This window comes from Diabrotica virgifera, chromosome 6 (genome assembly GCF_917563875.1).
Source record: "Diabrotica virgifera virgifera chromosome 6, PGI_DIABVI_V3a".
Lineage (NCBI taxonomy): Eukaryota > Metazoa > Arthropoda > Insecta > Coleoptera > Chrysomelidae > Diabrotica > Diabrotica virgifera.
In genome coordinates this window covers 50,622,427-50,637,036 of record NC_065448.1, presented here as the reverse complement: position 1 = coordinate 50,637,036, position 14,610 = coordinate 50,622,427, and the positions used below count along the sequence as shown (strand labels likewise).

The window sequence follows — 14,610 nt, the reverse complement described above, 5'->3', positions numbered from 1 at the left end:
AATAAAAAATTTACACCCCTGAGATGGGGTGGCAACCACCTCCATGGTAAAAGCGCCTTTCGGCATGATATAGTTTTTGATCCTTGGACTATCCACTACTTATTCTCAATTTTTCAAGCAAATCGATCCATTCTGTAAAAATTGCGAGGTTTTGTCCTATTTTAAGCTTCATTACTTGGACTATTTTTGTGTTCTACATTCGTCGTCTGCGGTCTTATAAATTGTAAAAATCTTTATTGTCTCATTATTTTAACTATACTAATATCCATCAACTAATTTACAATGGTTGATGAGATGTTAAAATATCTTATCTTTAAGCGGTTTCTAAAATTTCTTAAACATATCGAATTGCATATACCAAACATTGATACTGCCACTTTGTTGCCCATCATGGCGGAATTCCGTTTCGATTATACAGTTTTATACCACTTAGCAACAATTAATCCAAGTGGAAACTCTACCGGTGTAAATAGAATCACACGGATAAATGGGACAACGCGGGATATGCAGAATCCATTTTATTTAAATAGACCAGGGCCCATCTGTAAAAATATTAGTACATTTGGACGTTGAGAGGTGACTCAAATTTTTTTGCAGAATATGCTTGGAAATAAATCAAATAATAATATTTGAGTTATCCTCCCTCTCAAAAAGGTCCGGAACATTGTTTAAATAATCAAAATGTCAAAAAATTAAGCAAAAATTCGATTTTTTTCTTCGTTTTTTTGATTATAACTTTAAAAGTGTTCATTTTCGAGAAAAGTTGTACTAAGATAAAAGTTGCGTAATTAAATTTCCTGCAATATCGAATTGGTTAAAAGTTTAAAAAATAGTCACCCTTGTTGCAAAATAGCAATAATTGCGAAAAAACCATACAAAAACAAGTATTCGCATTTTACGTTTTTCAACCATTTATGCTACACTTAGGACCTTCATGTTTCACCCAAAAAAACTTTATGATACATTAAAACAACACCGTCAATTTCATTAAGATCGGTTGAATAGATTTTGCAAAATAAATTTTGCAATCCAGCTTTCGCAAAAAAAATTCATTTTTTCAAAATGTTACAGGACTGAAAATAAAGCAGATAGCAAGTTGAAATTTTTTTTGCATATAGAAGTGTAGCGTACCTTTCATTTTCAATTTTGCAAAATTAAAATCAATTAACACCACGGCGTCAGGAATTTTTTTAAATAAACATTAATTATTGGTGCTACGCGTAGGACAGCGGATAGTTTGCTCTGATTGGGCATTCCAATGACCTTTGATAATGATTGATACATTTTAATTTTTATTACATTTCGATATAAATAAATAAATTTGTTTATTGCAAAATAAAAACACATATTTTGTCATTTGAAATAACACTTTTATTAGCAAAAACTTTCTTTGTTCATATATTTTAACTTAGAGAATAAAACTTTATTATTTTTAAACATATGCAATTGTTTAAACAATATTTTTTTGTTTTTTGTTTAAACAAAGAATAATAAAATTAGTTTGATTTTTGTGGAATTAAAATATTAAAATACAACAAAATATAGAGTAAGAAAATAATATATTAGATAAAAATTGTAAGAAATTTTGGTGGAAATCAACTTGTGTGAATCGAACACCGCTGTCCTGCGCGTAGCACCAAAAATTAATGTTTATTTACAAAATTTCCTGACGCCGTGGTAATTAATCGATTTTAATTTTGCAAATTGCAAATGAAAAGTACGGTATACTTCTATAAGCAAAAAAAATTTCAACTTGCTATCTGCGTTATTTTCAGTCCTGTAACATTTTGAAAAAATGAATATTTTTTGCGAAAGCTGGATTGCAAAATTATTTTGCAAAATTTATTGAACCGATCTTAACGAAATTTACAGTATTGTTTTAGTGTATCATAAAGTTTTTCTGGGTGAAATATCAAGGTTCTAAGTGTAGCCTAAATGGTTGAAAAACGTAAAATGCGAATACTTGTTTTTGTATGGTTTTCTCGCAATTATTGCTATTTTGCAACTAGGATGACAATTTTTTAAATTTTCAACCAATTTTGTATTGTAGGAAATTTAATTACACAACTTATATGTCAGTACAACTTTTCTCGGAAATGAATACTTTTAAAGTTATAATCAAAAAACGAAGAAAAACATCGAAATTTTCCTTCATTTTTTTACATTTTGATTATTTAAACAATGTTCCGGACCTTTTTGAGAGGGAGGATAACTCAAATATTATTATTTGATTTATTTTCAAGCAGTCTCTGCAAAAAAATTTGAGTCACCTCTCAACGTCCATCTCAAAACAGATGCGCCCTGGACTAAAATGTCAATGCAATTACTCAATCTAATGGAAACGAATTGGTAACAAGTTTGGAAGCACAAAACTATTTTGTAACTATCGCAGCTCTAACTGAATTTATGTCTTTTGTTTCAGACGCACCGATAGAGAGGACCGAGCTGTCTCGGAATCCTTCCTGAAAGGATGACGGCAGAAGATAACGGCAATATAATGGCTGGACTATTGAAACCTACTTCGAGTAGCACTGAGGATCTAAGCGAGTATACCGATGCCGATGAGAGTATTTCCGCACCTACCGAAATACTTGCCGAGGTAAGCAAAAACAATTAATTATAATTAACTAACATTAACTGGACGTCCCATTTGAGATAAATGCTAAAATGTTTATTGTCAGCTAAGACATTTTTTTTTAATTATAAGCTTCTGAAAAATTCGTTTTGGTAAAACAAATTAGTATAATAGTACAAGAATAAAAAACCGCTAAACGCCGGCGCCGTAAAAATAAGTGGCGCATACAATAGTCCAGCTACAAAAGATCTGATATAAATATTACGTGGTGCGAAAATGTATTTTCATTTTGATGCAAAACAAAATTCTAGTTTTATTTTAAAAGATTTTTCCATAATATTTGCTTTACTTGAAGTAAAACGCGCCACAAAAGAGTAACTTTGATACAGTTTGAATTTTGAAACTCTTTTGTGGCGCGTTTACTTCATATTTAGCAAATATTATGGAAAAATCTTTTAAAATAAAACTAGAATTTTGTTTTGCATCAAAATGAAAATACATTTTCGCGCCACGTAATATTCATATCAGATCTTTTGTAGCTGGACTATTGTATGCGCCACTCATTTTTACGGCGTTTAGCGGTTTTTATTCTTGTATCAGGAGTTTTTCCTGGTAAGTTCTTTATAAATTAAATGTATGAAGTTGAATGCAATGTTTCTCGATTACACGTTAACCTTTATAAATGGTCGCCTTTGTCGCATTACCTTCCAAATGATCTAGTGTCCATCGAATGTACACTAGATTTTTTTTCTATTCGAAATAGATTGAAAAATAATATTGGGATGGCCGGTAAATGAACTCGGATTGCCCGTTGTCCGATTAAATTTAGCGTCGTAACCACTACAACTACATAAACCATTTCAGGGATAATCGTTAATTGGATTATACATTTGTAGCTTAATAACTTCTAAACGGCTTAACCGATTTTGATTACTAAACAAAGTTTGAAACGTATTGACAAATAGTATCTGATGCATCTAAGGTCAAGTATGATAACTGAATACAGGAATTATTGAGCTTGAAAAACCGTTTTTTTTCATAGATAATAGATTGGATCATACTTATGAAGCTCGAATTTTCCCGGATATAAGGTATACACCGTTAGATTCGTCTAGAGTCCTTCTACAAACGCTCAGTTATTGGCGTAATTCGTAGGTTGAAATTTTGAGTATGTAATTGTCGAAAAACCAAAATTTTCAAAGTTTAGTTTTTCAGTTTTTCGGCTATACTGAACCGTGTGTATGTCTGATCCTGACAGCTTGTACACCATTTGAAAGCTTAACTCAACGCTATTGATTTGGTGTATTTACTGTTCTTCTGTCTCTTCTTGAACCGAAGATATATACCGCCAAAAAATATGCCGTTTTGTACCTACCAAGTCCTATAGCTGGCTTATGGGTAGTCAAAACTCATAAACTACACCGGTTCTGAATCGGCCCTCACCCCCTCTTCAAACACAGAAAAAAATTCAGATCGGTTTAACTTTCCCACACACATACATACATACATATCCACAAACATTTTCCCTTTTTTAAATAAAAATTGACTCATATTTCTGAGCTCGGTAACTTTTGAACGGTATAACCGATTTTCTAAATTAGACATGCGTTCTATTAGAAGCCGGAGTTAAATTTTCGAAGTTTTTGGGAGTTTTGGTGACGAGAACGAAAAAGAGGCCCTAAATAGGAAGGGCCGTAAAATCCACACCCTTGGACCAAAATGGATTGTTGACATATGAATGGATGAGTCTTTTCCTGAACTTTAAGATGGGAGTTGGCCCAATTTTCAATTCAGTCAGATTTAGAAAATCGAAAATTTCGTGTATATATAGTGTCGCGTGTAGGGGGTGTAGGTGTGCGCCACTGGCGAGAACTACCGTTCTCTGGTAATTTTCAAAATTAGACATGCGTCGGAAATGTAATGATCAGTACTATTAGAAGCCGCAAAGGTCGGACTTCAATTTTCAAAGTTTTTGGGAGTTTTGGGGACGAGAACGAAAAACAGACCCTAAATAGGAAGGGCCGTAAAATCCACACCCTTGGACCAAAATGGATGGTTGACATATGAATGGCTGAGTCTTTTCCTAAACTTTAAGATAGGAGTTGGGCCAATTTTCAATTCAGTCAGATTTAGAAAATCGAAAAGTTCGTGTATATATAGTGTCGCGTGTAGGGAGGTGTGGGTGTGCTCCACTGGCGAGAACTGCCGTTCTTTGGTAATAAGAGTAATAGGCGAGGAAATAAAGCATTATCATTTTTAAAGTAAAACGGATCGTTATGAAATCTTTTGCATTCGATTCGGGAGAGCTTTATGAAAATTCTTGAACAATTGGCATGAGGGACAAATGAAAATTGCATTGTTGTAGTCGGAAAATACATTTTCCAAAATACATCTCAAAATTTTCAAAAAATAAAAATTTATAATTCGGAAAATAATCATGGAAATGAGTTAAATTTTCATACTCGAAAAGTATTTTGAGGTCGTTGAATAGAAATATGTGGTCGCCGAAGCTGTAAGAGGTACCTGGTGCCCGGTATCCCTGTATGCACGTCCTCTCCGAGATTTTTGAGGTCGCTGAACACGAATATTGCTTCATTGATGCTGTACAAGGTACCTGGTGCTCGGTATCTATCTCGGGCACCAGGTACATCGTACAGCATCGCCGAAGTAATATTGGTGTTCAGCGACCTAACTCGGGATAACAAGTTTAGAGAACATAATAGTAAAAGTTTATCAAAAACAAACAATAAAAATTATTTATTAATTAAGGAAATTTATTTTATACTACAGTATTTCTCATGATCATCTTTCAGTGCGTCACAGTTTTTCGATTTCTTTCTAACGCATTAAATTGTATGTGACAGAAAAAAGGCACGTCGGTGATTACATTTCGTCGGTGACATTTTTATAACATTTATTCTAGTTATTCTAGTTGTCGATAGATGGCGCCATAATAAAAAATATTTTTTTTAATTAGATAATAATATCACAAATATAATCTGTATAATTTATAAGACTATACAAATCAAAGAAAATACCATTTTATAAATGCAAGAAACACATTTGATTTGTTTTTAGTCCAAATTGAAAATAAAATGTGACAACTGTCAGATTTAACTAAAATGTCATGTTAGAATAAATGTCATAAATGTGTATTATCACGGACTTACCCTTTTTCCTATCATTTGTTACGCACTGAAAAATGATCATGAAAAGGACAATAAATACATTCATTCAACTTTAAGCAGTCTTTTAGACTCTTTCTGAAAAAAATATGGTGATTTATTATAAAAGTCAACAAACCGAGAATTCCACACGAACGTCATATTACACGCAGCCCACGCGTCCAAACATTTTTTAGCATGTTTAGGTACATCATAAAATTTGTGTGTTATAACATTGTTTCATTTATTTCAGTTCCTTTCGTCTGTGATGCTCAAGGACTATGAAACTGCACTGAAATATTGTAAAATAAGTAAGTATACAAAATAGTTCATTAAAAATCACTATGTTATGTTGTCTTATTGTTGATTTTTATTCAACGTCTTAAACGAATTATGGAGCTGTTTAAATTATCTGCTTAATATAGGCCGCCTTATCTCAATAATAAAAATGTTTTAGCTCGTCGCAACCAAATTTTAATTTTTCTTTTTATGGCGCCTTGTTAGCGCATTCTTCTTCTTTCAGTGCCATGTCTGTTTGCAGGCATCGGCTATCTACATGAAAATTTCGTTGAATTGCTACACGGAACAACTGGTCTACTGGTTGTCCGTTCAAATATCTTAACCATGAGAGTTTTTTACGGCCTATCCATCTTTTACCCTCAACTATACTTTTGATAGTCAGGCGAGGCATGTTATATTTATTACCTCTTTTGTAATGATAATGCCAAATATTATGCTCCTATTCCTGCCAAGTTTTGCTCACATAACCAACACAAGATTAATGAAGTTATAAGTAAAACTATGATTACTAATTACCTACTGATAATCCCGTATTGCTAAACGTAGAAAAAATGTTAAAACTTTAAAGCAAGAAGGAAAATAAGAAACTGAAAATGAGAAAGAAGTGTAAAACAAGAAAGAAAATATTAAAAAGATAAAATCAGAGGCAATAATAATTATTATTATATTGAATTATATTAAATCTGAGTAAATTGAGAACACAACGAAGTAAACGGGTTATAAAAAAAATTTAAAGCACTTATGGGTGTGCCGACAGAAGTGAAATCTTCTTATAGTATATAAATTACGAGTTCAATGCTTTTCCCCATCCAAAAAAAAGTGCTATACTTATAATATATACGCGTTGCGTACGTTCTATGCTATTTATGTATACATACACATAATATATATATATATATATATATATATATATATATATATATATATACGTACGAAATTTAGTTCGGCACAGTGATGATGGTCGCAAACTCAATACTTTTTCCCCATCTAAAAAGTGCACAACGTCCCTAAAGAAGTTTTCACTTCAAAAATTTATTTCATCGAAGCAATAACGGTCGCTAATTTAATATTTCTTCCCCATCCAAAAAGTGCACAACGTCCCTAAGGAAGCTTTCATTTCAAAAATGTATTTCGCCGAAGCGATGACGGTCGCTAATTCAACACTTTTTCCCCATCTAAAAAGTGTATAACGTCCCTAAAAAAGTTTTCGCTTCAAAAATTTATTTCGTCGAAGCAATGACGGTCGCGATGACGGTCGATAATTTAATACTTTTTCTCCATCTAAAAAGGGCACAACGTCCCTAAAGAACTTTTCACTTCAAAAATGTATTTCGTCGAAGCAATGGCGGTCGTGATGGCGGCGGTCGCGATGGCGGTCGCGATGACGGTCGCTAATTCAATACTTTTTCCCCATCTAAAAAGGGCAAAACGTCCCTAAAGAAGTTTTCAGTTCAAAAATTTATTTCGTCGAAGCAATGACGGTCGGGATGACGGTCGCTAATTCAATACTTTTCCCCATCTAAAAAGGGCACAACGTTTTTACAGAACTTTTCACTTCAAAAATTTATTTCGTCGAAGCAATGACGGTCGCGATGACGGTCGATAATTCAATACTTTTTCTCCATCTAAAAAGGGCACAACGTCCCTAAAGAAGTTTTCACTTCAAAAATGTATTTCGCCAAACCTATGGGGGTCGCTAATTTAACACCTTTTCCCCATTTAAAAAGTGCACAACGTCCCTAAAAAGCTTTGACTAAAAAAATTTAATTCGTCGAACCAATAACGGTCGCTAATTCAATACTTTTTCCCCATCCAAAAAGAGCAAAACGTCCCTAAAGAAGTTTTCACTTCAAACATTTATTTCGTCGAAGCAATGACGGTCGGGATGACGGTCGCTAATTCAATACTTTTCCCCATCTAAAAAGGGCACAACGTTTCTACAGAACTTTTCACTTCAAAAATTTATTTCGTCGAAGAAATGACGGTCGGGATGACGGTCGCTAATTCAATACTTTTTCCCCATCTAAAAAGGGCACAACGTTTCTACAGAACTTTTCACTTCAAAAATTTATTTCGCAGAAGCAATGGCGGTCGCTAATTCAACATTTTTCTCCATCTAAAAAGTGCACAACGTCCCTAAAAAGTTTTCGCTTCAAAAATTTATTTCGTCGAACCAATGACGGTCGCTAATTTATACTTTTTCCCCATCCTAAAAGTGCACAACGTCCCTAAAGAACTTTTCGCTTCAAAAATTTATTTCGCCGAAGCGATGACGGTCGCTAATTCAATACTTTTTCCCCATCTAAAAAGTGCACAACGTCCCTAAAGAAGTTTCCACTTCAATAATATTAGTATTATTATACGTATATACGTACAAAATTTATTTCGTCGAAGCGATGACGGTCGCGAAATAAATCCTTTTCCCATCCTAAAATAGGTTTTACATTTATTTTAAATTTAAATACTTCTATACAATTTATATATACATACACATAATATACCTATATATGTACAAAATTTATTTCGCCGAAGCGATGACGGTCGCGATGATGGTCGCGAAAGCAATCCTTTTTCCCCATCCTAAAATAGGTTTTACATTTATTTTAAATTTAAATACCTCTGTACAATTTATATATACATACACCTAATATATAGCATAAGCGATGACGGTTGCAATGACGCTCGCGATGACGGTCCCCAATTCAATGCTTTTTCCCTATCCAAAAATCGCACAACGTGTCTAAAGAAGTTTTCACTTCAAAAATGTAGGCAAGAAAATATAAATAAAAGGAAATGCGTTAATCACAAATTAAAAAATAATAGATGGAAAATAACATCAAATAAAGAAGGATTGAAATATGAACGTATAATAGGCAACTAGGGCTTACAATACCGGGATTTCGGGATCCCGAATACCAGAATCCCGGACGATTTTTGTCCGGTAATAAAAACCGGTATTTATGTTAAAATACCGGTATTTTGGTATTACATTAATTGATAAAAATTGAATTTATGCACAATATAAATCTCATTTAAAATAATATAAATTAATTACAAGAAACAATTTCGCACCATCGAGAAGCGGCGGTGTCTGTAATATAAAACGATTTTTTATGTTTTACGTCCCACATTTTCTTGCAAAATGTCACATTTCGCAAGAAAAAAACCCGATGGAATTTTGGAAAAAATACAAATACACTTTTCGTGAGCTTTATTATTTGGCTATAAAATATTAAATATTGACAAATTTTGCCAATACCTGTCACATCAGTACCTTCCGAAAAAGTATTTTCAAAGTGTTGGCAGTTAACAAACCTAAGAAGAGATCGTTTATCGCCCAAAAATTTGGATAAAATTTTATTTTTAAACAGCTTGTTTTAAAATCCATGTCATTATACACACTAATAGTAATAATATAACTAGTAAATTTTTTATTAATAATACCGGTTTTAATACCGGTATCCCGATATTTCAAATTTCAAATATCAAATACCGGTATTCAGATTTTAGTTCGTTATTGTAAGCCCTAAGGCAACTGTTGGCATTTTTAATGAGGGAAATATGCCGCCCTAATTCGGCTTACCGTACAGGGTAAAAAACCGAAAGGAAGACAAAAATCTCATAGTTAAAATTTTTTCTGAAAATAGCTCCATTGATTTCTCTTGTATTCACTTGTCTTATTATAAATATAGCATCGGCTAATTCGGCTTACCGTAGAGGGTAAAACCCGAAAGGAAGACAAAAATCTCATAGTTAAAAATTCGCATCGGTGCATGATTTTCCTGACCTAAAACCTTGTTCTCTTGCTAGCGTTATACTTTCATTTTAGTTTATTTGTTATCACTTTGGTTGTTAATGTTGTGTTTAATAAATTAATTTGTCTTTAGTCCTCGGGTCCGATTTTTCTCTCATTTTAAAAAATTAGGCTGCTTGATTTCCATTCTTGTGGTATTCTATTTTGTTCTATTACTCGCACCTATTTGAATTAGTTTTAATAGTTGTTTAGTTAGATCTGATTTTCCGTACTTCATTAGATCGTTCGGTATTGTGACCCCCCCGTTGATTTTTTATTTTTTAGTTTCCTTAATGCTTGCTTTACCTGTCCCTATCAATACTTCTTCCTTCATTTGTCGTCACTTCTGGTGTTAGTGGTAAATATTAATTTTTTATAAAATTTAATATTAACTGTTTCCAAAATATACCAGTATTTGAACATTCACAAACGGAATGCAACAACATAATTCGTTTACATATTTTGCCGCATATTTTTCAAGTAAAATGTGGTTCGTCACGAAACAGTATTGAAAAGGACAGAAATTTTAGACTTCCATTGGTAGATGTACTTTCAACATTGCATTTTGCATACGTAAACCGAGTTATAGGAGTATTATATAGCACACGCAATTTGGAGGAAGTATCTAGACGACCGATTCGACATTTCGATTTTTTGAAAGGCAAGAGACAGTGCAGAATTGTATGAACGTCGAATACAGAAATGTTTGTAGGATTTTTTGTTTGCAATAAAGTTAAAATTGAAATTCCTCGAACAAGTGGGAAAAGATAGACAACAAGGATGATGTTGCGGTATTGCAAAATAAAGGCGGGTTTACATTACTAGTGAACAACGAAAGTGGTTCACACTAAAAAACAAGCGTTATCTACGCTTCTGTGCAATGTTATTGTGTTTACACTGACCACGAGAGTTTTATCTGTTAGTAGTGGACATGGCATCGTCATTTGTATTAGAGGCTACTATTACAACCTGCGAAATACATAATGGCTATTATTTCTCTAGTACATACCTACATGTTTTGCTGTAAAATTTTCAATTTCAAAGCTGAGCAACAAGTCTTTCTACTGCTATGTTTTGTGCATCAATCTTTTTATACCTTGCGTCAGAATCATTCCAAACTCCAGAGTACATAAGTACCTATAGGATCACTTTCGTACAATTCTACAAATCTAACATATAACGGTCTCCCGTTCATTCACATACTCATTTTTGAGGGTAAAACTTTTACCGTAAAAGCACGTGCTTAATCAAATACAAACTATCTACGACTGTCTTTAGAGCGTGAACTATTTAACATGTTTAATGTCTATCGTGGCGTGGCGTAGACCATTCGTGAGACAATCGTGCTGCACGAACATCTGTTTATATTAGTCGTGTAACAAGAGCAAACTACGTAAGCGTGAGCCACGTTCGTTGTTCACTAGTAATGTCAACCCGCCTTGTTTAATGTCTATCGTGGCGTGGCGTAGACCATGCGTGAGACAATCTTGCTGCATGAACATCTGTTTACAATTTATTAGTCGTGTAACAAGAGCCATCTAAGTAAGCGTGAGCCACGTTCGTTATTCACTAGGAATGTTAACCCGCCTTTACTATGTAGGTATGTGAAAACAATATTACATTTTTCAAAAGTTAAATAAGATAAAGGTGTCTGTGAAGTGGATTCAGATAATTCATCGTCATTCTCAATTACATTAAATTCCTTTGTTAATAAACCAGAGCATTTAAGGCCACCGGTACATAATTCTTAAATATTTTACGGCTATCCCTACTTTTCCTGTCTTTACAAGGCAAATTACGTGTAGTAAAATTCTCACTGGTATGGATATGTAAACTTTACTTGACAATGTCAAATGTCATCATTAACTTTAAAGATGGCTTTTGAATGTTCTTGGATAACTGTTACTTGTATAATTAATTGCATTAATTATTAATTCAGTTAATTAATATGATAATTTTTTCACTAACTATGCATTCAGTGATTGTAATAATTTATCTACTGTACAACAAAAACTAATAATCAATCGAGAAAAGAGAAAAACTGATAAAGTGATTTTTTTAAAATATATTGTTACTATGAAACGCTTACAATTTTGAACATATTTAACAACAAAATACTTGGATCACTGAATATATCCTAGTGTATTCTCTGCTTAGACCTTCCATAAATAATAAACAATAAATAACTTTTTATTAAGTTCACGTCTTAAATCAATTATTTATCAAATACACTATCAATATTATTTAATCAACAACTCAAAATATTCCCGATGTCATGTCAAATACTTAAAATTGTCACTGTCTGACTGACAATATGCTGACAATATTCTATTCGACTGAGTGCGTTGTATGACAAAGATAGATTTGGAAAATACTACCACCGAAATTGCGTTCATTTTTTTTGAATCCTGAAAAACTAATAAATATTTTTGAAAAATTTAAACGCAGAATGAAAGACTACATTATTACAGGGGGCCGAAAGTCCCTTAGAATAAATAAAAAGTTTATTTTGAATGAGATATTTGAAATTAAAAATCACACTAAATTTTCTCTTAGTTTTTCACACCTGTAACTTATTAAAATAAACATTATAGAAGTGTTCAGGGACTTTCAGCCCTCGCTAATAACATAATCTTTCATTTTGCGTATAAATTTTTCAAAAATACTTATTAGTTTTCTCAGGATTAAAAAAAATGAATCCCCATTTGAATAGCATTGCAGCCGAAAATACGTTTTATACGGATGGAATTATATAAAAAGTTTTTATACGGATGGAATTTGTTCTTTAGAATGGTTTGGACGCTGGCTGGTTCCTTTGATTCCAGATATAGCTGCTCCTTGTCTCTTACATGGAATCTATGAACATGTTCTAATACTGTAACTTCACTAGATTCGTTAACTACAGGTCCTTCAGTTTCTCATTTTTTAATACCCACATAACCAGCTTCCTGAATTTTTTTTTACTAAATCCAAAACGTACTTCCTCCTTACGTGTTTATCTTGATGTCGTTCATTAAATTACTAAGCTCCTATATTGGCATATTTTTCATAAAATACAGCGAAACGATATCTACCCTTTTCGGAATGGAATAAACGATGGTAATAAATTTTCAAAGACTACAAATTTCATGTTTTTTATGTGTTTAGATCATATTATTTACTTAGTGTGACACATGTGACAAAAAACAAAAGCTATACAAAGACAAAATTAAAATCTAAACCAATGGCGTACTAAATTAATTAAGCAAGTGAATACAATTTAAAGTTTAAAGGTCTTTTTAAATAAATAAAGTAAAGTATTGGACCAAATTAAAAAAAAATTAAAGACTAATGTATAGGGAATTGTAAGGGCTATCTTAATTGACCCCCACTCAATGCCTCGCCGTCCACGTGTGCAATGTGTGCGGCGCACACAGGCGCCAGCAATTAAGGGGCGCCACTAGAGTTTTCACAAAAATTTTAGGCGTGTGATAATAGGTTTGTTCTAGCAAACAGTCAAACTAGTCAGAAACCGTCATCAAACAGTTGGTCAGTGAGAGAACATAATACAGTCACCAGTACTATTCCCTCTAGTCGCGCTGGTCGAGTATTCGCTGATGGTTTCAAACCGTTTGAAACTGATGCTAGAACAAACCTAATAATATTTGCCCATTTTTTTCAGCTTCTACCAAACGTTGGGATATCATAAAACAACACTTTGCAATTCTGGCTTTAAAGCATTTATCTAATACACGCTGGTCCAGCAGAATTGATGCTTTGAAGCCATTATACCAAATTTTACCAGAAAATTATGCTTTATGTAATATAACACATTCGGATAAATATCGTGATTCAAAATATCAATCTAGATGTTTAGGAGATAAAATATCAACATTTACATTCATATGCTCAGTTACTCAGTCTACATACCTATGGTATAAAGTTCTGATGAAAGTTAACTTCGTTAGCAAAATGTTTCAATTAAAATCAATGAATACGCTGGTGGCCTTAAATGCTTTACACGAGATTGATAAAACAATTGTTGCTCGAGTTTCGGACAGATAGCAAATTTAATGATTTTATTACTACAGCAAATGAAACTGCAGAGAAACTGGATGTGGAGCCCAGTTATCAACCAGCCACACAGTTACGGCTTCGGAAAAAAGCTGACAGTTCGATTACGAACATAAAGACGAACCGATTTTGGATCCTTAGGCTGTAGCGTACAATAGCTGTTCAACTTTTTCGGCTACTGGCAAGTCAATCGCCACGTATTTCGTAGCTCCGAACAAATCGTTTGATTTTGTATAATATACTAATTATTAATTCCTTAGACATAAACTATCCTATTAAGTGCAATAAACTCTACAAAAAGTGCTAATTAGTTAGTGTAAAATTTGCAATCTAAAGTGCCTTTTGGAACAGTTTTTGTGAGTACATTTTATCATATTCGTAAACCTTATCAGCATATTCAAAGTAAAAACTTTACAATGCCTACGTCACCTAATTGTGGGAATTGTTTAAAACCGATACCTGCCAACGATCGAAAACTTCAGTGCGATGGATGTAAACGACAAATTCACATGGGCTGCACAGAGGTTTCACTTGACGATCGGGTAACCAGACAGAAAGTTCGTGGTATTTGTATTCTGTGCAACTCTTGTAACACAAACGTTGCTAACATTTCTCAAATTAAGGATCTTTTATCTGATCTCAAATTAGATATTAACAGTAAAATGGATGCATTTGATAATAAACTGGCCGAATTAAATGAAAAATTAAAGCAGATTGACTCTCTT

The 14,610-nt window shown here is 33.1% G+C and overlaps 1 protein-coding gene across 2 annotated transcripts in view; it reads left to right on the top strand.

Moving 5' to 3' along the window:
* LOC126886960 (dentin sialophosphoprotein) overlaps positions 1–14,610 on the top strand; it is a 484,697-nt gene that overhangs the window by 366,823 nt on the left and 103,264 nt on the right. For both annotated transcript variants that reach the window (XM_050654147.1, XM_050654148.1), the window contains exons 3-4: positions 2,423–2,599; positions 5,993–6,050. In XM_050654147.1, the coding sequence (XP_050510104.1) occupies positions 2,471–2,599; positions 5,993–6,050 (187 nt within the window). In that variant the 5' untranslated portion in view covers positions 2,423–2,470. The remainder of the gene's footprint in view (positions 1–2,422; positions 2,600–5,992; positions 6,051–14,610) is intronic.